This window comes from Ptychodera flava, chromosome 17 (genome assembly GCF_041260155.1).
Source record: "Ptychodera flava strain L36383 chromosome 17, AS_Pfla_20210202, whole genome shotgun sequence".
In the NCBI taxonomy this organism is placed as follows: Eukaryota; Metazoa; Hemichordata; class Enteropneusta; family Ptychoderidae; genus Ptychodera; species Ptychodera flava.
Window position 1 is genome coordinate 27,613,339 of NC_091944.1, and position 27,784 is coordinate 27,641,122.

The following is a 27,784-nucleotide window of genomic DNA, read 5'->3' on the forward strand; positions in this document are numbered from 1 at the left end:
ATATCGTTATTAGCTGGCACCTGTTTTGACATCGTCCGCTCGCACGGCTCGTTAGCCAGACAGGAGTCTTCCACTAACCACGCCGTGCGGGATACCCCCACTATTTTGCGTTAAGGAGTTTGATGGAATTAGAAAATCAGGCGGACCAATCAGAGCACGCCTTACACTCAAAGAGAAAACCACGCCTACCTTCCAAACGCCGACCACTGCACCGTTTGTGCACAGCTTTTCTCTCGATTGCTTACTGGTTTACTAGACTTGGTTCAAGTGCGTGATTGTGAACATGTGAGTTGTGTGATCGTCTGGAATGCAATGATCTGTGTTCTGTTTTCATGTGAAATGTGTGAGTAGGATTATGTGAACGCGTGAGTGGGGTGAACGCGATACAGGGGAGTTTTACCCGGCACAAACTAATTCACTACTGCTATAGCTGCACAGACTAAATAAAAACGCGTTCGATCGCTACCAAATTTTACACGAGGAACTTTTCAAATCATTTTATTTTTTGAAAATTCACCGACTTGAACCAAGTCTCTGGTTTACCTTCGTCCTGTGACACCCTAATGGCTAAAACGGAAATTTAAGAGTGGGAAGGCAATCTTGCCCGAGTTTAATACAGGATTTGATTGTCATGCATGGGGAAATCTTACTGCATGGTGCGGATAAAGTTACGGGCGATTTTCTCGTCATACAGAGAGGTGGCGAAAAGTTCCGTTACAGTGATCGTGGGTTACGAAATGTATGGCTGTAATGCTTTGTATCGTGTGAAGCGTTAGATATCTCCCAAAGAAAAAAAAAATCGACGAATAAATATGGCGATAGTGCAGAAGATGACTTTGAAAAAACTGACGCTTGTATGAAAAATTCACCGATGAGTCTATAGCTGTGATGAATGTGTCAATTTTTTTTGAACAACACCCAAACAAAATCCGGTTCTTTGATTTCCAGTTCTAGCATATTTCACAAAGTCTTAGTCCATGTTTCGAGCCATGCTTCCAGTTGTTTCTCCCGCGGCGTGTCTATGTTCTGTTCTGGTAAATCCTGTTCATCGTCTCACAATGTTTACAATTTTCCAAAGATATGAACAACAGAATAGCTGCCGGCCGCGCCAGTTGACAGGACCACAATGTCTGAACAACGTCTGAGTAATGGGTTTATCATGAAATGTTGAGGTCAAAATTGGAGGAGTGGTTTAACAGATTTACTTCGGCGGGTAGAACTTTTCTATTTCGCGCCACGATCTTTTGAGTTTGGCGGGTTGATGTTTTCACCTTTAGTTGAGCGACAGCTGGGAATATCTTGCGGTACGACGCGCTGGCGGCTGGGCCTTTGTTTTAGCGTTTTGAACACATCAGTTATTTCAGCAGTAGATTTCAGTAGCATGAAATGTAAACAGTGACCACGAATACTTGTAAATGTAACACCGAGAAAAAAGTGGGAAAAGACCTATACTACTACATTCGTAGTAACCGATTATCTGATTGGCTATTTACTGGTCACATACAGTCGTGTGGTGGCGCTTTAAAAACACGATTTAGGGGGTCTATCAGCCAAGGTCTGATTTCGGGAAGCATCCAGCTGCCCGGAGCGGAGACCTTGGCAAGCGAAGATGCTGTTTTGATTGTTAAGGTAGCCTTCGTATATCAGCTGACTTTTTCCTCTAGTATTTCTGACAAACTCTACCTTTGTTCGAGTACAAAATGTCTACAGCATAAAATCTGCCAGTTAATGCTTTGATGACGACAGTTGCGCATAAGTCACGGATCAATGTGAGTCTTCATTGTGCCACGTTTGTTTGAATTAGAATATGAATGAGGGTCACAAACTATTGATAGGAAGATCGGTACATACATGCATTCTATACTGAAAATATTGCCCTTCAGGTACCCTACTCTGCAGTGACAATTGTGTCATTAACCAAAATCTGCACTAATAATGTAGTCCCTTAATCTTTGTAATTGACATCTTATCATTTGGTATGATGACAGCAATCTCCCTAGATGTCTACCGGTGCATGGTGAAAATTATCTCACATTGGCATGAAAAGTGGACTTAACTTCATGAATCGTTCGTGTTTGATTTTGATTGGAATTATCTAATCAGCTTATTCACCTATTTAAAGTTTCGGTAGACATTGATGTAAAATTTGTTGATCCGTGATGAACTATTCATTACTAACAAACGTGTATTTATTCACGAGCAGATAGACTTAATTAAGGAAATTCGATTATGACATAAACTCATTGTACTTTCTATTTCTTGTATCGGTGGTCCAAGCACTGTCCCTCTAGAGGGACTGTGGTGTAAGCAATATCAACAGTATGCCTCGACTGCCTGTGCAAATAATTGGAGAAAATTACATACGATTTGACAGGTTTTGCCAGAGAAAAAGCAAATATTATTTTCGATTTATATTGCAGAAGAATTTCAGGTATGTGTATATGAACATTTCGTTCCTCTCTCAGTTTAGCACAGCACAACTCGCCTATTAAAATCACTTAATAAACATACATAACTATGAGCGTGTAGACATGTTCTACTTGATCCTAGATATGTCGCTTTCCCGTAAAGCTGTAGTTACTTTGTAAATGTTCATGTGGCGTGGCACTTCAAGGTAAAGCACAACAACAGTCTTTAATGACAACGAAATTTGTGTACATTTACGTATATGAGTACAAGGCAGAGGTGTACTTAGTTTTACATGGTGTACTGAAGTTACTTGAATTCTTTGCAAAGTAGAGAGAGAGAGAGAGAGAGAGAGAGAGAGAGAGAGAGAGAGAGAGAGAGAGACTAGTTACAGACTCAGTATATCACTCTATTTATCATTATATTATTGACGTTTACCAGAGGGGGTGGTGCCTAACAATTACATGACCTCGTGATACGGGTTTTGTACATAGCATGAGGTCATGATTCTGATCTCTCGACTTTTTGGACATATGTTGGTATGCTGGTCGGAAATATGAAAGCTTTACCATCTGTATTCCATTTGAACGATTAGAAAACAGTCTGTTACTATCATGCTAACTTGTGGTTTTATAGGGGTGGTAAATTTCGATAAATAATATTTGTTTTGCTAGCGACATTTTGAAACCAAATAAGAGCGTTTGTTTAACAGCGCAAGTTTATCAGTATTGATAATGAGTAGTTTTTCTGATAGACAAAGATTACATTGCTTGTTTATATTAGAGGAAGTCGGTGATACATCAAAGTCCTGGTCTTTGGTCTTTAGAGACCAAATGAACTTTGAACTTTGTTAGTTTAGTATGTTCCCAAAAGTTTTGTTACGGAACGATTGCATACGCTAGAAACTTGAAAAGCTTCCACCTGAAATGCGTATTGCCTTTTATTGGTAGCGAGTATTCGACGCGCACAATGCTCATATTGGGTGCGACTTTTTCTACCTTTTAAGGCATCCGTTCTCTCTCTGTCTGCATATATCTGTCTGCCTGTATGTATGTATGTATGTATGTATGTATGTATGTATGTATGTAGTATGTATGTATGTATGTATGTATGTATGTATGTATGTATGTATGTATGTATGTATGTAAATATGTATGTATGTATGTATGTATGTATGTATGTATGTATGTATGTATGTATGTATGTATGTATGTATGTATGTATGTATGTATGTAGGCAGGTAGGCAGGGAGGCAGGGAGGCAGGTATGTATGTATGTAGGTATGTATGTAGATAGATAGGTAGGTAGGTAGGTAGGTAGGTAGGTAGGCAGGTAGGTAAGTAGGCAGATAGGTAAGTACGTAGGTAGGTAGGTGGGCATTATAAATGCATATCATCGTGAAGACTATAAGATTTCAAGTTTAGATTTCTATTCAACACCCAACATTATTCAATACGTATAAACTATTTGCAGCGTGGATCTCAGGGATATTTGAAGTCGCCTTTACGTTTTCTATAAGCTACGGAGTGGCCTTTTCAAAAAGATTTGGACACAGAAAAACTGTCATGGCTGCTGGCGTTTTAGCATCACTGGGGATTCTTACGAGTGGTTTCGCAACACATGTACACCAGTTGTACTTCACATACGGAGTCTTGACAGGTAACATCAATTCATATTTCAAAAAGGGTACTTATGGTTTAAGCTCAATTATTTATGCTCTTGTTTACCTTGCATTGCTTGAATAACAGTTTAAGCAATAACCTCCACCGCAGGCGGTTATAGCCGAGATTTTGGTATAATGCGTGATATATAGCACGAGCCGATAGTGTAGTGCTATATGGAGGGAATTGTACTAAAATCGAGTGTAAACCTACCGGCTGGGGTTATTGCTATCAACTTGTTTGTCTTTGTTGTCTTATTTGGGTATTTTCGTCACTTCAAGCCTACGGCGCGCCAAATGTTTTCAAAATATTTATATAGAATAGCAGTACATACAGTGGAGAGAAATGTTGAGTTGTAAAATTGAATTCGGAATAGAATGTGAGTTGCAAAATTGAACTCAGAACAGTAAACTAGAAACTAGTAATTTTGGCACGGATTGGACACCATAGAACATCCTGGTCTATTAAAGTCCAAACTTTTGGGAAAGAATATCTGATATACATTATTCTGAGTAACTGCCAATTTATTACTGTATGAACGAATACAAGGTTCGTTTTAAAGAGCGGTATGACGAGTCTCGACTCCCGCTAAATCAAACAAGGATATTTCACGCTGTTGCCCTAATGCAATGATATGCGTACATCATATCAAAATGTACTGCTTAAGATTCCGTGATCATGGACCCCAACTTATTTTCATCAAAAGGAGAGTTAGAGAGCCATACTTTATCTGAGTCTTGCAATTCGGACTGGGCAATTTTCGAATATGCTGGTTTATGGGCCCGTTTTAGCACTGCTATCAGTGGTAAAACAATATTTTAGCATCGGTGAAATAAGCTCTTGTCCAATTAGGTTGGCGCATGGCTGCACAATATAATATAATACTAGTCAATTCCTCTTGTAAAGCAAATACCAATGGCATGAGTGAATTTTGTTCTATTTCATTTTCGTAATTGAAGTTAGAGTTATATGTCATGCTGGAAGTAGATGTCCCTAACCTGATAATATCATATTTCTGGTTAAATTCAGTAAAATGACATCATAAATAGTACACCATCAAAATTGAGCGTAACGGTTTTGGACATATATTTACATAAATTCGGTTACTTGTATAGCTAGAAATTATACATTTAATAATACCAAGCCAAACCATATCATACAATCTTCTTTTGCTTGTTAAGGGAAGAAAGTAAATGCTATAGCTGACGTGTATTTGATGATGTACAGAGTAATTTTTCTTCCTTCATTCTCTTAATTGACGTAAACAACTTGTTCAGCTTTACGTCTATGCTTGCATCATCAGCACGCCGACTTTATTGAAACTGAATATGGCACAGCCTATTCACTTCAACATTTACTTTAAATACAAATAATGCAGATTGTGAAGTTATCATTAGTTTGGGCTTAATTTCGACCCTGCCACGAGACGTGAATATAAAAGTTCAGCTATTTCCAAATCAGTTGTATAAAAAGCAATATGTGCCTGTTAACGCAAGATTGTAAACTTCTGCACGACTTTTTCCGGGAGAACTTCATATACCATGAATGCAACATACGGTCGCTGGTCATAAGATGAAATTCAGTTATCTTCTTCGCATAGAACCATAATATATGTGTGGATTTTATACTACCCTAAAAATAGAATCCTACTCGAGTTCAGTAGGCCCACTGCATGTATATGCAAGCCCATTAGGGAAGCAGCTATTTCACCTTACACTCATACAGTACATATGAAACACCCATGTTTGACAAAACAAACATGACATTTAGAGTTAAACCGTTTAAGATTTGCTTCACAGATTTTCAATACACCACATTATTATACACCAAATCAACGTGGCACAGTTAGGCTGTAGAGAGGAGTGTTATGTGTATTTCATTAAAAGCACAGACTTCAAAGTCAGTAATTTTCCTTAAGTCAGGAAATTACTTGCTGTCTTTCCCCCCTGATAATGGCCATCCACCTCTAAATATCAATGTTTAAGTCTGTATAACAACAATAGTCACGGCTTCTCTCACATGTCTCCTACATTCTACCAATTCAGTCACATAACACCATGTTTGCGAAATACGTATATGGAAATCAATGACTGTCTACAGTTTTTTATAAAATGTAGGAGCCGGGATGGGTGTCGTTTATGTGACCTGTATTGAAATCGTCAGCATATATTTCAAGAAGCGATTTCCCATCGCTATTGGACTGGCCTCGGCGGGAGCCGGTGCTGGTCAGTTTGTCTTATCAATCGCGACTCAAATGATGGTGGATCGATATGGCTGGAGGGGAATGCTTCTAATTATGTCAGCGTTCACTTTACACCTGTGTGTGGCAGGAGCCCTCATGAGACCTATAAGAGCGAGTAAGCTACCTGCAAAGCACAAATCACCTGGCAATGATTTACAAAGGTCACTGAAGGACGATGAATGCAACAAGGAAATTTGCAGCAATGAAGAAAGCGACTCAAAGGCTGAAGAATCTGCAGAATCACATGACATGATAAGAGTGAAGGACAAGACTGTCGATCACAAACCGAAATAAACATTTCCTCGGCGTTGTAGATCGTACCTTTTATCCATATATGACGTCACTTTGTTTCAAGAACCCGTTTTCATAACAATTTGTATTATTGGCGTTGGACAAGTGTTTGGAATCAATTCAGCTCCAATACATCTTGTAAGTATGAAGCAGACAAACGAATTTGCGTATTTTATGCTGCAATAATATTTCCTCCAACCGCAGTTACCTTGTGTTACTGATACCTTCACATACAACAAGGATTCATAACTGAAGTATGATATCTGCCTAATATATCGTAAATCTATTATGTAGCAATATTACAACTTACAATGTACTTTCCTTCAGGTGAGACGTGCTCGTGACTTTGGCATATCATACCAATTTGGCGCATACATACCGGCCGTCGTGGGATTGGTGCAGCTGATTGCACGACCATGTTTCGGTGCTGCAGGCCATATACGATGTCTTGATCCGTCGGTAACTTTTGCAGTCGCCATGCTTGTCTGTGGGATTTCGCTAATTATCAGTATTTACGCGATATCCTTTACATGTAAGTATTCGTAGACCCTTAAATTCTAACCAAATGTAAATATCATGGTCTCGAAGATTACTTTGCCGACAGAATACATGCAGCGGTAACAACACATTGTCAAAACACACATAAGGCTAATAATTTTATTTGTTCGCCCTAAGATGCGATTCGTCTGTGGTGACAACATAATTTTGAAGTTGATATGCATGCTCCATTGTGCAACATGTAGAGTGTAAGCTTATCAAGCGGGATGAGTGTGCAGCGTGCTCAGAAGGTCGATTTTCACTATTCACAACAACTTGGGGAGTCTTTTTGTATTATTTAATTTTAACGGCAAGATTCAGCCACCAAATTGGATAACAGCTTCTGAGACGCTGCACATCAGCAGAGCGGGATCTCTAGATTCCGTTGACGCAATGTCGCATTGCGTATTGCGAGATTGCACCACATATTGCCCCGAATACTAAAAGCTGGAATGAGCTCTCGTCCAATCATATTGGCGCATGGTAGCGTGATAAGATGCTATTTATTCTCAGTAACGCAGACGTCGAAACATATCGACATGTATCGTACAAGAATTGATTCTGGAGCGTTATCCGGGTCACGTCCGTAAGTCGTATATGTTTTTGGCTTGTTATTGTAAGATACTCTATCACTGTTTTGTTACATTTGATTTCTTATTGTCGGCGTAAGTAAGTACACTGAGCCATTCTTCGACCCGTATGCATCTTCCGGTCTGCACAGCTTGGTTAGGTCATGGACGCACACACCTGGGTACATTCTTGGTTAGGTCGGTGTCGTTTCCTTGGAAGGTCCCTGCCTAAGTAAACACTATTGGCCAGTGAAGTAGCTGTAGAAACGCAGCTATCGGGGCAGGGGTAGGCTGCATCTATGTGGTTCATCAAAGGTTAACCCTGGCCGCCACGGTTGGCTCGTAGGGAAGATGGGTCAGGGGTAAATTACTATGACCTAACTTGGGTCAGTATTTTGAACGGCAAAATACACCAGTGAGCGTAATTTAATGAAATTACCTATACTTGCATGAATTCTGATTATTGGTCATTCCCTAAATCCTTTTGTGAACAAAATCTCTGGTTCGTTTACGTATTTCAGCTGATTTTTACTTCGGCAGCGCACCTTGACTTCCATTGATATGCAAATAACGACGTCTCACGTTCAAATGCGAATAGAGTGAGACCAGGGCCGGTCAGCGAAGTTGCAGCCTGGACTGTCCACCATTCAAAGCAAAATACTTTGCTTTGCGCAGCGGCATCAATGCATTATCAGGCCATATGTTTACTTGGGCATGGACATACGTTCATGATTGGGAGCCCTAACTTGTCAACGTACCCGGATACAGATAACCTTAGTAGCCTTCAGATTGACATGTAAAGGTCACAACTGACTCTATCAACACAAGCAGGTGCCTGTGTAGTTGCTCTCTTGGCAGCAAGCTACATGTTGACAGAGTAATTCATGTTCTTGTTGTTGGTTTATTTGTTGTTTGTTTTTGCTTTAAGAGATGTGTGCAATCGTGAACATGCTATAGAGTACCGTAACTCGCCTTTCTTTGAAGATTGGTGTTTGCAGCGCCTTCGCCTTTCAGAAGGCCGATGGCCCCGCAGTAGTCTGGTTCCCTGACCCATTTCTGCCGCTGGCTGCGCTGCTACCATTGGCAGTGCGCTGATAATGAAAATAGGGTCCCTATTTTCCTTAGAGACCAGCGGTAGGAATGGGTCAGGGAACCAGACAAAAAGACTTGAACCTAATATATAATATGTATTGTCTGAATCCAGCGATCTGATCGGCCGAACCCGGTACATTAAAATTGATGACAACTCAGGCGTTAAAAATGGAGTATAAAAATCTGAAAATAGGATAAGCGGGCCTTCAGTTATTACGAAAGGAGTGGGCAGGAGTAAATTGAGGTCTGTCCACCATGTAAAATGTGACCCTCCCCTGATGCCCCTTCAAGTTTCTAAAATATGACCCTACCCTGAAGCCCCTTTCTAAAATGTGACTTGGACCCTCCCCCTCCTCCCTCGACTCCAAACTCAAACATTAGTGTATAACCTTGATAGAAATGCTGACTTTGTTATATAACAAGCGAAGGTTTTGAAGGGAAATTTACTCTAACGTTTGCTCATACTTTTAGTTTTCTTGTTCTGTGTATCAAATGCTGTTTCCTGCCCAATTCCCTATAGCATGTCAGTATGGCAAATATTCTGTTTGTCAACAAAGCCCATACACGTGTAATGAATATTGTTATTGTTGACAAATGAATTTTTGTCCGGACTTGAATTCAATTTTCAACAATAACAATGCCGACTGTACAAATATAGGATGTGTTAATCAGTTAGGAGACTGGAAAGAAATAAAGTCGCTAAATTTTATGCACATCTTTAGGGAGGGTCATCATTTTCTCGGAAACTATTAGGAGCTAAAATGTTGCTGATATATAGTGCTACATCCATACATATCAAATCATAATATGTGGAAGTCTATTGGGCAAACTATAACAATTTACCTACAAACTTAGCTTTACCTGTGCTTTTATATAATGTTGATAATTTATGTAAATGTACTTGAAGTGGGAGGTAAAAAGTGCATATTGGTACACGAAACCTTATTTTTTTGATTTCATTCCTTCAGTGACTTAGAGACGTACTTTTAAATGTATTTCAAACTCTCATTTTCTATTGGTTTTCCCTTCTTTACACCTGTCAAAGGTTGAAGTGATGAAGGCCACTCCTGACGGCGGATGGGGATGGATGGTTGTCTTGGCAACGTTCATGTCATGTTTCTTGTCCGCCGGAAGTGGATACGCATTCGGGGTACTCTATGTGGCGTTTTTAGGTGCATTTGGCAAATCGAAGGCAGAAACAGGTAATCCTTGTTTAGGGGCCACCTCAGCGAAGAAAAAAATGATTACCTTCAGTCGCGACATCGGGTTGATAGTGTTGGCGTCGAAAACATATCAATAATTTGTTTTGAATTTGCCACAGCATGCTCAATTCAAAGGATAGAGCTTGAGTGAGTGGAAATAAGACATAAAAATGTAAAAACAAATTATCAGACAAGAAAAATTGAATTATTCCTAGTTTGTCTATTCAAATCTAACACGTATTAGCATTTTGTAAAAGCAGAATGACAGATATTTGAAATCTCAATCAAACTTTCGATTCCTCACTGCACTTGAACTTGTTCGATTCTTTCGAGTGATACATTTTTTGACAAAATTAAATGTCCATCTTCATGTTTTTATTTGAAAAGTAGATAATATAATGTTTGATAGAGTGCCACTCTGTAGAGAGACACTCAGCTGGAAATGGTAACTCTTTTGAATTTTAAATATCGACAAATTCGAGGTGTTTTCATTTCCCTAACAAAAATCCATTGTAGCTACCTGCTTTTAAATTTTGATTGTGAGGGAAAATTACAGATATATGAGATCGTCGAAACTGCGCCTACGCGACTCTCTTGTTTACAAACAATGTATTTCATGCACGATATCTAGATGTGTCACGTCAAATAGCTGCAGCATTTAAAATTTACAACGAACATTATGATAAACATGTTTCAATTTTCATCAACCGCCTATTTACCTTGGATACTGGGTTTACATTGGTCATATGGGTCACATATGACCTTTGAGCACACTTCCGACGATCCCATTCCTCCAAGTTTTCTTAAGCAAAGTATGAACTAAAGATTATACAACTTTTTGATTGCTTTAGTGAAGTTGCCTTAAAAGGTGCCTTGCTCACTCTCGACGAACTTGACATTTAGAAAGAACGTTTACTTCGTTACAGACTGAGTTTAGAATCTTGTAAGACTGGAAAGTACTTGGCCCGTACCGTATAGTGTTTCAATAATTCATCTTTATGTCAGCGGACGTGTTTGTATGACTCTGTGAAACCCACCTTGAGACAGGCATTAAATTCTCTCATTAACAACATATGACCCAGTTTCTTCAGGTACTGACTGCGAATAAGAGAAATATGAATTTCTCTTGAAACTTTCTACGTCATTTTTTTAAAGCTTGGATCGCTGGTATTAACGCTATCGTATCAGTGGTCACTTCGAGTTATGGCGTGGCTCTGTCCAAGAGATTCGGTCACAGAAAAATAGTCATGGCGGGAGGCGTATTGGCATCAGCTGGAGTTTGTACCAGTGCGTTCACGACACAGTTACACCAGGTTTACATCACGTTTGGCGTTATAACGGGTAAGTCTGTCTGTCTGTCTGCCGGTCTCTCTGTCTGTCTCTCTGAACACTGGTGATTTTACTTAGCACCAGTGTTCATTGAGCAACTCAAAGCTCGAAGAATTCGTTTATTCACTGGCAGTGAACACTGAACGATTACATTCAAATAATAAGTGTGTTATTTAGACGTTTCATCCGGAATTAAATGACAATTGTTTTGCGAACAATTTTGCAATGAGCAATTAGGCTAGAAAAACTCTTCAATGACGCTCTAATTGTTGTCTATTAAGCCTTCAATGATCATAGTAATCGACTAAATGCACCTCACACTTTTTGAAAACATATGAAAATCCAATCATCTCAAATTAGTTCCAATCGTATAGAAGAATAATTACAGTATAAAATTGTTAAAGGACATCTGGACCAGCGAATTTCACCGAGAAACTGACGTGGAGTAAAGTATTGATTTCCTTGTCATATTCAGTGAGCGATTAAAATCGAGAAATCTGTTCATTTGCTGTCGGTATTGATTCGCGATAAATGTGATTAAATGAATGCAAGGGATAACAGACGTCACTTCTTATACATAACAGAATCGTGTTCTCCCTACATGCGCACATCATTTTTGACGTAGACTTACAGGCTCTTGTGTGGCTTATTAAGTGTTCTCTACCTGTAGAAGCAAACATTCTTGGTTTAAATCTCGCGATTCAATGATCGTGCCGGGCACGGCCAAATGTCTGTTGTATCACTAAAAAGCATCGTCTCTCACCTGTAGGAATAGGAATGGGCCTGTCATATGTACCCTGCATCGACGTTCTTGGTTTGTACTTCGACACACGTTTCTCAATTGCTTGTGGACTAGCCATGGCAGGAACCGGTGCCGGCCAGTTTGTTCTGTCGGTTGTTACACAAGCGTTGGAGGATAAGTATGGCTGGAGAGGGACATTATTGATTTTGTCAGGCATATTTCTGCACCTCTGCCTGGCAGGAGCTGTTTTGAGACCTTTACCCGTGCACGAACCTCGCGCAATTTATACAGCTGTCAATAATGAAACCACAAGCACAGCACGAGCTTTGGATTCCGTTTGTAGCAGCTCTACTGCAGATATCGATACATCAAAAGTCAAAAATGAAGAACTGACAGAAATGTCTGACGAGTCAGCAACAAGGCATGAAAGAAATGAAAAATCGTACAGAAGGTGTTTGGCATTTGCAAAATTGTACTGTCTTAATATATACGATTTACCATTATTCAAGAAACCAGTCTTTGTCGCTCTCGTGATAATTTGCGTCGGCCAGTCCTTGGCAATCGCCACAATACAAGTTCATATCGTAAGTAATCAAGAATGAGAGTTTTATTCTTGTATGTTCTCCTGTTTCCCTCGATCAGTTATTTTTGATTGCTTGTAAATGGTAAAACCTTTCCTGTAATTGTCGTCAAACACAATATGCTCATAAAATCGCGATATTGTATTCTGGAGCATGAAACCCATGTACTAGCAGGAAAACTACTATCAATTTTATTGGATATTATCAGATAAAACCGCAGTGTCTGTCTCCCTTGACCATCACGACCCCTCCCTGGAAGTTGTACACTATTATCGCCATTATCAGATATTGTCCTATAAGCCAGCATGTACTACCCGTCAAATGTGAGACTCAAACTTAGAAGCTAGGGATATTATCGACTTTTCCATCACATTATCCGTTGCAAAAGCATGTTGGACCTGTAAGGACCTCTCCTAATATTTGTGTCTGACTTCGAAGGTTGATATGACGATATTATCGATATTATCCAAAATTATACGATAAAACAGCGTGTCATCAGGTACATGTATCACTACCCAACTTTGAAGTTATTATAGGTATCTTATTAAAAGAGAGAGGCAGTGACAAATGGCCAACAAGCTATTTAATTTGATAAAAAGGGATAAACCGATGATATCTTCTAATTTCTGAGTTCTAGTCTAGCATTAGAATGATGAGGTGGCAAATGGCCCACAAAGTTTTGTATCGGGTTGTCGGAAACATCAAAATCTCAAACCGCTTATCCATAATCTTAGACCACCTTATGTTAGACCCTAACTCAGAAACAAGTCGATGTTATCGATTTTGTCCGATATTATCCGATGAAAGAACATTTCGGGCGTTTGCAGTTACCCCCTTCTAATAATAAACTCTTACTTACAAGTCAACTTTGTTGTTTGTACCTTACTATAGGTGAGGCGTGCACGTGACTTTCATATTTCAGACGCGGAAAGTGCCTACCTGCCGGCTGTCATGGGATTGGCGCAGATCATCGGACGGCCTCTTTTCGGAACACTAGGTAACCAGAAGAAACTGACCCCAAATGTACCTTTTGCGCTCGCTTTGTTCTTGGTTGGCATCTCTATGATCGTGAGCACCTATACGAGAACCCTTGCAGGTAATCATAAATATTTATTAATTCTGCAAAATATTTGGTATTAATCTCATACTGATTTTTTTTTTGCAATTCTGTACTTTATCGCATGCACATGCTAGAACACCGAATCTTTGCCTCTGTGCATGAGCGAAACCAAAGAAAATGCAAATTATGCATACAATAAATTGATACCTTTCATGAGAGCTCAGCTAAATAACGCTAGGCGACAACCTTCTTGTGGTAGAAGTCAGTGCTGTATGAAGCAGCCTTCACTGTTCCGATATAAATACAAAAAAATCCATAATGTTGAATTGAATAGCTCAACACGTTTATTGGCTGTTCTCACGTCTTGCCTTCAGTACAGTGCCCAGTCTTAATTTAAATGAACATTTTCTGTCTTAGACAGAATAATTATGTTGTCAAGTATACGTTACCTCTCAGTGGTACCTGTTTGTTCTATTCCTTCATTACAGGACAATTGGTCTTCGTTGCTATCATGGGCGCTTGTGTCGGCGGCAGCGTAGTATGCGTTGCAATAGTTGTGAAGTACTTTCTCGGCAGTGAAAAGCTAGGACACGCTCTTTCGCTCCTTGTACACTTACTTGGAATATGTACATTACTGTTTGCGCCGTTTGGAGGTATTGTTTTTTATTTCTTTTGGGTCAACAGACAAAGTATGACTGTACATTATGAAGAGGAAATTCTTCACACTTTAATCGTAATTATCGTTCTTCTTTAGCAGTTCTTTCTTAAGTCTCAGATCTATATTCTAAGTATTCCTTGCTGTACTCATTCATTGTTAAAGCTACGCATGCTCACGGTCACAGGTCTGAAAGTTTCAATTGACAGGAATAGATATAATCACTAATGCATGTGGGCGTGCCTCCTGCTTGTCCTATAAGAGTTTACTTCGCATATAATGCACCACTTGACCTTTCTTGTGACATTGATTCGTCTTCATTCATGGAAGCGTCAGATAACGTTAGCATGCTCATTCTCAGATAACACAGATAATTATATTTCGTGAATTTCTCTCATATTTAACGACTGAAAGGAAAAATAGTGTTGCAAAAACGATCATGCGCTATGAATGACGACAGATAAAGGACGATGCAGTGCACAAACCTAGCCGATAAACTTGTAAACTTAACAATGAACACCTACTGTACTAACTTACACCTGAACGCTGAGTTGCCCACAAATCTCTCTCTTTGTGTGACTTGGCCAAGAGGTGTGTATATAATGCTGTATTTATTTATATACACCAATTGGCGATTCTGTTTAGAGTCTCAGAGTATTACCACTTTATATTCAATATAATCATCGATGTACCGTTGTATGTATACACAATTATTAGCTACGTTACCCTTTGACTAATATCAACAGTTCGGTAAAAAATGTGATCATAGACGAACTTTATCTCCTATTTCCTGTAATACAGCAAGGACACTTCCAATGGAGCAAAAAATATACAGCTCAAATCACTACATTTGAAAAACAATCTGCTGCCGACCAATTTAGTTTCTCGTAGCTTGATTTAATCTACACGTGATTGTATTAGCATGCATCGTCTTCACAGATGCCGTGACCATTATGTCCAGTTTGATAAACTAAAAAAGAGGAAAAGAGCGATTGACCTACACAATATGTACACAATATTCAGGCACTGTATCGTCAGCCTTAGTAATGCCGCGATAATCATTTGCATACAGAAACCCACAGGCATACAGATCACAGCGACAGAATTGGCTCCGTATAGTAAAGCAGCTGTGTCCCACAAATATATTATGGAATATTCATGGCAAAAAGTATGGCATGCGCAGTTTCAACTCTGCAAGAATACATTTGAGAATATCCAACAAAAAGCTTACAACTACCATCACAATATATCAAATGTAAGAGAATAATGAGGAACTCTGTCGATAATTCGCGGTCTTTTGTACAAATTGCAGGGAAAACGTCCGCCACTTTGTGAACGGTTTAGTTCTTTTATCCAAGAATTTGTACGACGATCGCCCCTAAATGTTTGTCTAGGTCGGAAAACAAAGCTTCTAAGTGTGTTTGAGAAATACTACGATGGAAATATCTGAAGAGCAACCGAGCAAACGTTTAACTTTACTTTACAAAGTTTGCTATATTTACCATGAACAAGATTAATTCGTTTAAAGAGATGAGAATATCACATAAATCAAAGAAACATCTGCGTTGGTTGAACTATATAAAGCTGCGGACGCAGATATACAATAAAGAACTAATTGCCCATCACTGAAACTGCAACATTTGCTTGCGAAAGTGCCAGTGCTTACATCACTCAAATACAATCATTATGTCTATGTAAACATCTTTAGGATATATCGTATAGAATGTTTCAGCATTATGATCGTATGATGAATGTGTTCTTACTCCTTTTTTAGGTTGGATCCGTGATGTCTCAAACACTTATGATGGTACTTTCTGGATGGCTGGAGTGGCTGTGTTACTGTCATCTGCGTTAGCTCTTGTACTTCCTTTGGTCGATTGACTTGTCAAGCGTAAAAACCAAAATAAGAGCTTTAAGTCGGAACAGATCGTTGAACTCAATGAACAATCAGTCTCTTCCGGAAGGGCTGCCATAGTTACTGATCAAAGACAATCAGGCAATTTAACTTAAGTTGATTAAGAACACAAGAACAAAATCTCTATCCACAAGAGTAACACTTAATACAGAATGCACATAAATGGCCCAGTAAATCGATTCATGGAATTAGAATTAGCTAAAGGTATGACATTGACTGACGTATGATGAAACTGATACGATGAATATGACAAGAAGCGGCAAATTTCTATTCTAGCAAGCAAAATCCTCGGTAAATTTAAGTCGTTTTGTTTAAATTTGTGAAATATTTACGGGACCCAAGATAGCCTTACAAAACCCACAATTTTGCTGACCGGTGAACTGCAAACACTTCCTTTTTGAAGCAAAGTCTTCCCTTTCCGAGTCATTTGATGTCAGATGAGAACCTTATAGGCATTTGCCCGCAGAGGGGTGTTCTTATAAAAGTGGACTTTCACTTGTTCCTTACGATAGAAAGTGACACCAATATCACTGAAAAGAGTATGCTTAGATTATGATAGCAATTAGTGAGAGATTTGTAATATGTCGCTAGTCTTTAACTTCTATTGAGCATTCCTGTTGTTTCATACAGAGAAATGGATTATACTGATATTTATATATTTATGACAGCTTACAGTTTCGTTAGACCTTCACCTTCGTTTATCTATGCATGCCTATACAATAGCATCGCTCCGCCGTTCTGGATGGTTTTAAAAACAAATCGATCTAAATATGTATGTCATCGTAGTTGGTCTTGTGCCAAGTTTGAATGAGAATACGATGAGGAGTTACAGTATTGGCTTCGGCCATCTGTGCTCTACAAGTGGTCCTATGAATAATATTCCCCTTGTATTTACAACATTTACGCTCCTTTATTCCGCTCGAATTGCAAACATTGACAATATAAAATTATCCAGACAGCTTTACATTCACACAAGAAACACACACAAAAATGTAATCACTTCTGATCAGTACCATAGTACTTTTGCTGATCATTGAAATATAATTCTTCGTTGTTGAGGAAGTATGTAAGTCTTTATTCTTTTTATGAAAAGCATTCGGGATATCAACGCGATTTCTACTTTTTCGATCCGTAATATCCGAAATAAAACTTGTGTTTGCGAACAGTTGTCTCCTCTTTCTTTCTTTGAAGCAAAATCCGTGTGTAAAAGAAATGAACATATTTGCAATAAGTGATCACATCTTAACGCTCTGCTGAGGATTTGGTCGATCTTTAAACATCACACAAAATAATATTGCTCCTAATTTTTGTCACAGGAACTATCAGATTTACTTGTTAACTTCGAAACAAAAGCCATTCTATTATTGCGTCACTTTATTAAAGCATTCGCAGCATGGATTGCAAGGGATAAATACTGAAGTTTTTGTAACAAACTGTATTGTTTTAACCAAACATTCGGAAATATTAAACGTTTTGTGGCTGGAGCCGTGTTTAGCATCGGTTAGCGTAGGAATTTTATAAGTGAGTCTACGACAAATATATGCCGGCTTTACTCCATGTGTACAAATTTGGACGATAGCATTGACTGCAAGGTGTGCAAAGAAGTCTTCTAACAGTGTTACGTTAGAAACAAACAGGTGAAGTCAGTGATTTTCTTGAAAATAAAATTTATTACAAAATATAAATCTAATCACTAAGTCGGGTATAAAGAACCAAGTGTAAAAGTTTACAGGCTACATATTTCAGCTTGGACGGCACAAAGGTCCAGAAATTAGTCAGACAAGCCGATGAGTGAGCACTCCTTTGGCTTGCGGGCTTGAGGTTGGCCCGTGCAAAGTCAACAGAATAAATATAGCGAGTGGAGTGTGAAGTCTTGGAATTAACACTGCTGAATATTGATCCCAAAGTCTTGAAGTAAACACATCAGTGAAACTATCCTCAAATGTCTATCTAAAAAACTGTGCCCTATTTATACTCAATGATTCTATCTGGAGATTTTAAGAACAATCCAGAACTTCTATTGATATGCTAATTACTGCTCTAAAATATCTTAGCTTGTAGTAAACACGACTAATCGAATTTCAAGAAAGTTCTAAACACGACAAATTGAATTTAAGGTCATGGAGGAGAATTACCTTAAGAATATTCCAGACTATTAATTAAACTCAGCTCATGGTTGGGGGAAATGATCTATACAACAACAGGTAGGCCTATAGATAATGTTTTCGAAAACCAACTCAAGAACTACAATGTATTTGTTCAGACCATGTCATAAATGTATATATTATTTAAGACATGGTTTTATGTGCCCAAGAGCAGGTGACAATTTGCCTGATGCCACTAGGGCAAATTGTCTCCTGCTGCGAAGGTACAATAAACGCATGTATTCGAGCAATGATATTTGTATTTTATGTCTCTTCACAGTTAACACTATGACATATAGTTAAATGCGTGGCATTGTCAAACAATTTTACCATTATCGATTAGCATCAAATAGATTTTAACGAAAGTCAAAATAGCAGTGCGCGCATGGATATTTTACAGCTGGCGTTAAACGTCTACCTTGACGTCGAAGGTATTTCTATTATCATACTGTAGCAGACGATCACAATGGTGAAATGACCAAGAGTAGCCAATGTCACTTAGAGAGAATTGTACCTTGCTTTTTTCACTCTGTCAACAATTCAGTGAAATAAATATCGACATTCCAAAACTGTTAAAAGACGACGCCCAGTTTATTTTTTTTATTGAAATCATGACTATTCGAATGCGATTCCGGCGAAAATCCCACCAGTTCCACAACAAAGTAATTCGACTGCTTTTTTTTTCTGTTGGCTTCACCGAACCAGCAACTATGGACGTTTCCTACGTCAACGTAAACGCTTAATCCCTGATGTAAAAGATCCGCTCAGGTTTATGAGCCTATGTCAGAAAAAGGTAATGTTGTGATATTACCTTTGGTAATCTAGATCACGATCTCACGAAACTTATTAAACATTTTACGCTGACTTATCGACATGATTTCTCTGACAGGAATAAAATTTCACGAAGCATTTATACTCAATATGGCATTTATGCCACATACAAATGTCTAAGACAGTACATGGATTTTAGGTGCCTTGAATTGTGCGAGGCCCAGGATGGGCGAATGAATTTACTTAAAGATTTTCAATGATGAAAATGTCATTTTGCTATCAAAGTTCAAAAGGGTTGAAACCTTTTGACACTCGTGACTTTTATTTTAAATCATTAAACATGGCTTCGAGCAAATCTACTGTCTTGTCTGCCTCCTACAGTTTGGCTAGGTTGCATTCTTTTCAACGTGCAAAGTCTTGTACTTGCAGGGTATAAGGATCTTTACATTTCCTTGAAGTTATAAATGTCCTTATAAATAAAATCGATAGAAATACAGTCATATCATTTAATTTTAAACGTATTGAAGAAATTACTTCATTGTCTTTTGCCTTCTGACACATGACCTTAAATTTCCCTTGACCTTCCAAGTGTAAAATGTATGGTCAAAGTTCTTTTACCTCTGTCAGAATCGGGTAGCAAACGATATATGTTGACATAAGTTATCGAGATCTTAACAGAAAAATCTGACGTGTAACCCTGGACTGCAAAGAAAAACTACGTTTGTGTCAAGTAATTGGCCTTCCCTACTCTGCTCAAGCGCCGCCATCAACATGTGGTTCGTCCCACTTTCTTCCCTCGACAAGAAAGTAAGAAGACACTCTCAATGAGAGGTTCACAATCAGTGACTAAAGTACGTACCATTCTCTTTACTGTATTATCTAATCTTACTGAAAGTTGAAAGCCTTGAATTATTGCGCTATTTTCTGACATGGTGGATCTTCCACAACATACGTGTTCAAGTCACGTGCGTGACTAATTTTGTGAAGGGGGAGGTCACTTTAACGAGACTTCGTTACAATTAAACTGTTACGGCAATACAGCTCCTGAACCTATGTCCATGGTCAACATACTATACATCACAGGTGACTCCTGTTTGAAATACAGCAACTCCTACGATGACGTCATAAGGTCAAGCCTGTTGGATCAGGAAACTTGAGGCCATATGGCGTTACGTCGTTTGTATAGGTCTTTGTTTGGATGACCTCAGGGACGGAGGACGTACTGATTGAGACATTGAAAGTTACGGATGAGTTCAATCGGTTTAGCTGCCCAGATGCCACTGAACCCCTCCTGTTCATTACAAGCAAAGCACCAGGTTTTGGGATAAGTGTCCGTTGATACACGGTAAGGTTCAAGGTCTACCTTCGCGTCCTAAGTTCGGTGTACTACAATGTGATATGGTTGATCTCTAATATGTTGATTTTCTTTGTTTGAGCCAACAAATATATGCTGGTGTGCGTATGTGTATAAACGTCAAAATGTACCCACCTGGTTAAGACAGAGCTTGAATATGAGATGGTTATGCATTCCCCGTAATTAAAAATCGGTCGTTTGTGTACTTTCAAATTCAGCAAATTCAATGTAGGGAGCATGACGCTATCCACATTACTAATCTTGCATTCGGTAATTGTCCGATTATCGGGTAATTCTTTACGTACGATTAAGAGGTCGAAAATGATAAAATAACTAGGTACCCGGATAAAAAAATCCGCCAGGTGTGGGGTTAGAACGTCTATTTATTTTGAAGAAACAGACGCATGTCCCTTCATGATACAAAATCCGGGCGAAGTCGTTGTTGGAACATAACTGCATATGCCTGTGTATATGCGTGGTGACCTATTGACACAATTGTTGTTCGAGTCGTTATTCCAGCATAAAATCACATGTCACTGACATGTAACTCACCTTTGTTATGTTCATTGGCGACATCGTCCATTGTCGACATCGAGGTATACTCTCCCAGCGAGAGGTTCACACCCGTGTCTCTATCTGTGTCTACAGTATGCATAATTGAACAGGGGTGAAAGGTGAAGACCTTGAATAATTGCGCGATTTTCTGGCATGACGGATCTTACACAACAGCTCATGAACTCATGTGCATGGTCCTTCAATCAACATAACGTACATCACATGTGACTCCCATTTGAAATGCAGCAACTCTTACCTTGACGTTATAACGCCTGGATCTGGAAACTGGAGGCCATTGCGTCATTTGTATAGGTTTGTTTACATGACCTCAGCGAGGTACGTAAGAGCATACCGCGAGCATAGCGACTTAATAGAACATTGAAATTTCCGTATGAGCTCAATATAGGTTTAGCTGCCCAGATACAACCGAACCACTCATGTATACTACAAACAAAGCACCAGGTTGAAGGATTAACGCCCCCTGAAACACGGTAAGTTTCATGTTCCACGTACGCGTCCAAAGTCGCAACGTGATATGGTTGATCTAAGTTGGTTTTCTGAGGTTGAACCAACAAATGTATGCGACTGTTCAAACGTCAAAGGTGTTCCGATTTCGTCATAACATAGTTTGAATATGCGATGATTACACATGACACATCTGTCATTATTAATTTTCGGTTGTTTGTGTCCTTTTGAATGCAGTAAAATTCAATGTTGGTAGCACGACACTATAGCCACCATACTTGCACTCGGTAATCACCACTGTTTTGTGGTTTTCTACTCACGATTACAGAGGTAGTAAACAAAACAAAGGTACCGAAATGAAACTTCCGTTGGGTGTGGGATTCAAAATGTCTATTAATGTTTAAGAAACAGGCAATAGATTGATGTTATCAAATTAAACTTTCAAAGGCAGGGCTCATGGCTAAGCATGACTCATCGGTGTCCTGATATGACATGACATCCGGGCGGTTTCGTTGGTTGAACTCAGCTGTTAAACTGGTTCCCTGACCCATTTCTACCGCTGGCTGCGCTGCCAACGAAAACAGGGGCAGGGCATGGGCTACCGTTTCAGTCAGAATTTTGACTGCATATTAATGAGCACAGTCACCTGGAAAGATCAGGTGATCAGCACATCTGTACAGTGGCAAGCTCTGAAATTAGACGACGAAACATCGAACGTTGAAGTTGTTTGCATGGCTTCATTTTTCAACATGTCAGCAGTGTACAATTAAGCCTAATATTCGCAGGCAATAGGACTTCGGAGGGTGCGAATGCGGAAGTTGGTATTCGCATGACCAGACCCGACAGCCCCAGCTTTCCACGTTATCGAGAGTACTTTCATGCCATGCACGTACTTTTCCGCTTCAACAGTAGTCCATTGTAATGTCACGGCGGCATATTTAGCCAACAACAGTCATCGTGACATAATTATTTTTGCAGACTGAGAAGAAAATAGTACGGCAGTGAAACAAAGGGGTAACGCAAGTATTTAAAAATATATGCGTGTAAATTTCGGAAATAGCTTTTATTATTGTTATCATTTCACTTTATGTCAAGATGGTAGTTTGAGTGAAAAATATCGCAATTTACATCAGAGCCTTCAAAGTCCAAAAATACGAAAGTTAACATTAACTTATGAAATCCTATCGAGTGAAGGGCCTTCATTCTTAGCCGTAGGGAACTGCCTTTTTGAAGCATGGCATGCGCATAAGAATTATGTCTGCCCAGTTGCTGTCTTAAAAGTTGGAACATACAGATCAGCAATGCTAGAACTTCAGATATTGAAATGATACATCTCAGAAACATAGGAAGACTTCTGTAAAAATCAGGTGCAAACCATTTAGTATTTTAAATGTCTGAACTGCAACAAAATAATCAATTCGAAAATCAAAAGGTAACCAATGTCGACTTCAAAGAAGAGGGCGGGAAGAAACTGTGGCATTTATCCCCGATATAACCCATACTAGCTCTTTTTTGAACTTTGTAAAGTCGTTGTAGATTTGTCTTCGAGGTATTACCCCATACAGTACAACAATAATCAAGTACAGAACAAATGTTGCACTTTATACTAATGAAAGAATATTGATTGGGGCCAAGGGTTGCAGTTTCCTGAGAAACCCAATCCGTATCGACCGTTCTCGTTACACAAGTTATCAATATGAGCTTACTCCAATCTTGTCGCATTCTTACTGTTGGTACCATATTTTCACTTGTGCCATTTCCTTTATACACGGTGGAAAGTAGGATATACATTTTCGACCTACCTTCCCGTTTTTTAAGAAATATAAGCTAAAAGAATCTTCAGTTTTTTTCTAGTTTTGCCAAAATCAAGCGATCGTGATATTCATGCATTGCTACTATTTTGGGAAAAATTATTTCAGTCACACAGGTTTTCAAAGAAAATGGAAGAAGCCAAAGGAGAACCTCCAGACGGAGGATGGGGATGGGCGATTGTCTTTGCGGCGTTCTTGGGATTCTTCATAAGTACAGGAAATGTACATTCCTTTTCGGTCCTATATGTTGCGTTTTTGGATGCGTTTGGAGAATCAAAGGCTGTCACTGGTAAGCGTAGGATACAGAAAAGGGCTACACATTGATTCGATGTCTCTGTTATTGTGGCCATGTGAATATCTTTGTCGCGACATTACCCTCAAATGACGAAATAATGATAATTTCCTTGAACATTGATATAACCTTTGAATCTCCCATCAGAATAGAGAAATACAAATTTCAGCACCAACTGAACATTTTTCAAGGCTGTTGAAATTCATGTAGACTTCATTCCTGCAGGTGATGGTGTCACCTTGCATAGGGGATATCACCTCATCTATCAAGTTTCCATTGACCGTCATTTTGAACAGTCAAGGTTATTATACAGTCTACTTAGATATCAGATTTCCTTTGGATTTTAAATTACATCTTGTAAATCAATATTTTGTCAATATTTTTTCGTACCGGCAGCATGGATCGGTGGAATCTTTACCTTAGTCTTAACATTTTCCACAAGTTATGGCGTGGCTATGGCTAAAAGATTTGGACACAGAAAAACCGTAATGGCTGCAGGCGTTTTAGCATCGGTAGGAATTCTTACTAGTGGCTTCACAACAAATGTATACCAACTGTACTTCACTTTTGGAGTTTTAACAGGTAAGATAGTTCATAAATCCACATATCCCAAAGGTTGTACAGCTTTATGGACATATTTTCCGTCACTTTTGTCTTTGTTCTGACAATACACCTCATCATCATTGGAGTGTATGCCTCTGATAGAATATATTTTTGTGCCAGATGTTAAATAATACGTAAAATGATGTTTTTAGAATCTGTATTTAAAATTATGTCTATAACAAGACTAAAAGTTTTGAAAGGCTTATAATGACAAGTTCTTACCTTTTCTTCGAACACTGAAGGGTTTAAATCCGATAAAAATGTAACTGCTTCAAGCATATATGCTACATATATTAAAAATCAAGCGCACTATAGTAGTCAATCGAAACTTATTCCCCGCTTGGCTAACAGTCTAACTGAAAACTGCTATTCAACCGAAACGTGACCAGAGCCAATTCACTGTATGGATTTAATGCGTCAAAGAGTAAACTCAAATAATTTGTCAGTCAAATTTGTCAACTTTGGTCGTACTACACCTGATTGCTCTGACACGTACGTTATCACTTCGCAGCAATTCATTGCCACAGGACACTGAACCTTCTACAAATAATCTAATTTACACGCAGGAATAGGGATGAGCCTAGCTTATGTGGTCTGTTTTGAAATCGTCAGCATATATTTCAAGAAACGATTCCCCATCGCTATTGGACTGGCTATGGCGGGGTCTGGTGCTGGTCAGTTTGTCTTATCAGTCATGACTCAATTGATGGTAGATTGGTATGGCTGGAGAGGAATGCTACTAATAATGTCAGCTTTTACTTCGCATTTGTGCCTGTCAGGGGCTCTTATGAGACCTTTGAAAACGAATCAGCCATCACAAATATACGAGTCACCTGATAAGATCGTTAAGACATCAGAGACAGAGAGTGGATGCGTAAACACAATTCATGGCATTGAAGACAAAGACTTAAAACTTATTGGTGACGAATCTGCAGAATCAGTTTTTATGGTTCAATTGGAGAGCAAACCTGTACCTCAGAAACCGAGCAGGACACGTTCGCGACGTTTGAAGTCGTATTTAATAACCATATATGACTTTACATTGTTTAAGGAGCCTGTGTACATAATAGTGTGCATCATTGGCATTGGACAAGTTTTTGGAACCATTTCAACTACAGTGCATCTAGTAAGTATTAAACGGATAAACGAGTATAACTATACGATTAATAGTCGCGCCAGCTGCTAACTGACTACGCACGCGCAGGTTCAATACACTTTGCCAATTGCGAGTAACCGAATATGGACGCCGCCATGGTTTTCGAGTGCTTGTAGGCCTATAGAAAGAAATACGAACCATACAATGTATTATTTGTTAACTCGCCACTAACAAAATATTTCGCTGCAATTAACCCATAAGCATTTTTCTCTACCTCTTCATTGATACACGATATCGTAATAAATACGCCGTAAAAATAGAAAAAAAAAGGAGAAAACTGTTACAGTAGTGCATATGCACAAGAACACACGCTTAGAATGCTGGGACTAAACTTGCAGACGAATACGTTTACATATACAAGAACACCTTTTGTGTCATTAACAAGATGCAAAAATTGCAAATTTTTAGACCGAAAGGTTTTCAGTTTGCGATTGGATGTTGAGCAGTACAGTTGCTATGGCAATGACAATGCTGGCACAATATGACCCTTATTAACACATTGGGTTATGACTTGTATTGTGGTAAACGCAAAATGTTATGTACAAAAATTGACATCTATGTCCAACTTTTTGTCAGATTAACAGAAAATCTATTTCTGCCAATACCTGGCTGTGTGAACTGTGCGCACCGGTGTGTGACCAAATATACTGGATGTTTAAATTAATTGTTGACACAATAATGTACATATCACGTAACAATAAATTCTGTTTCATTATTTCTTATTACTTATCATGAATCAATACTATTGTTGACCATGTAAACATCGACTGCGAATCTTCAGGTGGAAATAATGTCTTATCTTAACCCCTGGCGCGAAACCAAAGGCTTAGCCCCATATGATATGATGCAAAACATTTTATGAACCTTACTTTCTTTTCTTACTTATATCTTTGGATAAAAACCCTTCATCAAAAATAGAAAATTGCTGAATGCTATCCAATACTGTAGTATCTTCAACTTATCACGAGACCGAGACTTTGATAGTCAATGTTCTAGTCTGTTTAAATTCTCCTCTGATCTACCACTTGTAGGGGCTTACTTTAGACCTGTTCGAGTAAGAAAACTGTTCACTCTCCTAGAAATTGTATTTTTCCCATAGAGTTATTATAAGGATGGGGGCAATTTTGAATTTCAAATGTGTAAAGTTTAGGTAATTTGGCACTCTTGTACAAAATTTTGCGTGGCAACCGCTTATTTTTATTCTTGATTTTGCAAGAGAATGGTTCACATTTCTTCGTGGAAGGTTTGAGGGACATTTAAGTCTTTTCCCTTTCGAGGCGCATACTACCTTAAGATGTTGTCACGTGTCTTGTGATGCGAGAAAGTGTCACGCTGAAAATCTACAAGATCGCATGATGTCGCCTACGGTACGAAATGGGATCCATCACCGACCGATAACAATATCGCACTTTTCTGCAGGTAAGACGTGCTCGTGACTTTGGTATATCAGACAATATAGGCGCATATATACCGGCCGTCATGGGATTGGCACAGTTAGTTGGACGACCATCGTTCGGCGCTCTTGGTAGTATAGGATCTTTCAATCCCTGCATACCGTATGCTGTCACCTTGTTTGTATGTGCCAGCTCCCTAATTATCAGTACTTACACCAGAACCTTCACGGGTAAGTATTTTTGGAGTCACTTCCTTTCAATAAATGCAACCAGAATTGGTGAATGGAAAACTTTCCCAACTCAATTGTTGGAACGAAAACATAGAATAAAGAACAGGATGTAAAAGTAAATCTGGATATGCATATCTCCTTATCAAAAACATACGAAATCTTTTTTCAGCATATTAGCCGATGTTTTTAATGTTAAAGCGATACCGAAGGACTCAAGTATCTAGGCAACGGTTGCTAAGGCAAATTTGTCAAAACATGACTTTTTGTGTATTTATTGACCCGAAGAGGCAAAACAACAAACCGAGCAAACACATGGTTGCCAGTCATGGAACGAATGACGTCATATATATGAAGATTAGCACACCATGGTTTTGAAAAGATTCAGCTACCTCAAAATCCCCTAAAATTTTACATAGTGATACCTGACATACTTCTTCCCGGGCATGGATTTTGTGAGCCGTGAATGAAAATTATGTTTTGAAATTTCAAATGTCCACTTCGTAATTTCGTAAAATTTTTAATCGTATTCTTGCCATAGCTCAAAAATTGTCGAGAATTTTCTTAAACGCATGGTCAACTTTACGTATCTGATTTATCTAGGCGGTGTTTACAATTCTGCCGAAATTTACTTCAACAGATATAAAATTGACCAGCTTTTAAGCTTTTGAACATTTACACAACAGCAAAAGGCGATAGTTTCTAGCAAACTATGTAAACGGTAACGATT

The 27,784-nt window shown here is 38.8% G+C and overlaps 2 protein-coding genes across 16 annotated transcripts in view; both read left to right on the plus strand.

Moving 5' to 3' along the window:
- LOC139115940 (monocarboxylate transporter 13-like) overlaps positions 1-27,784 on the plus strand; it is a 40,295-nt gene that overhangs the window by 10,211 nt on the left and 2,300 nt on the right. Inside the window, exons 1-6 of one of the 11 annotated variants that reach the window (XM_070678381.1) lie at positions 20,309-20,542; positions 21,200-21,597; positions 22,357-23,671; positions 24,071-24,256; positions 24,844-25,403; positions 26,853-27,057. In XM_070678381.1, the coding sequence (XP_070534482.1) occupies positions 23,512-23,671; positions 24,071-24,256; positions 24,844-25,403; positions 26,853-27,057 (1,111 nt within the window). In that variant the 5' untranslated portion in view covers positions 20,309-20,542; positions 21,200-21,597; positions 22,357-23,511. Of the gene's footprint in view, positions 1-20,308; positions 20,543-20,568; positions 21,598-22,356; positions 23,672-24,070; positions 24,257-24,843; positions 25,404-26,852; positions 27,058-27,784 lie in introns of those variants that run through there. The other 10 variants (XM_070678390.1, XM_070678387.1, XM_070678384.1 and 7 more) reach the window with 10 other exon arrangements.
- On the plus strand, positions 6,164-17,445 carry LOC139115939 (monocarboxylate transporter 12-B-like). Of its 5 annotated transcripts, XM_070678375.1 has the most exons (8): positions 6,164-6,738; positions 6,928-7,132; positions 9,844-10,000; positions 11,156-11,341; positions 12,099-12,655; positions 13,544-13,748; positions 14,201-14,365; positions 16,142-17,445. In XM_070678375.1, exons 3-8 carry the CDS (start codon positions 9,853-9,855, stop codon positions 16,246-16,248), a joined length of 1,368 nt encoding a protein of 455 aa, XP_070534476.1. In that variant the 5' UTR covers positions 6,164-6,738; positions 6,928-7,132; positions 9,844-9,852; the 3' UTR covers positions 16,249-17,445. The 5 variants fall into 5 exon arrangements, with proteins under 5 accessions (XP_070534476.1, XP_070534478.1, XP_070534480.1 ...); XM_070678377.1 differs by lacking the exon at positions 6,928-7,132; XM_070678379.1 differs by lacking the exon at positions 12,099-12,655 and having other exon boundaries at positions 6,165-6,738; positions 13,575-13,748.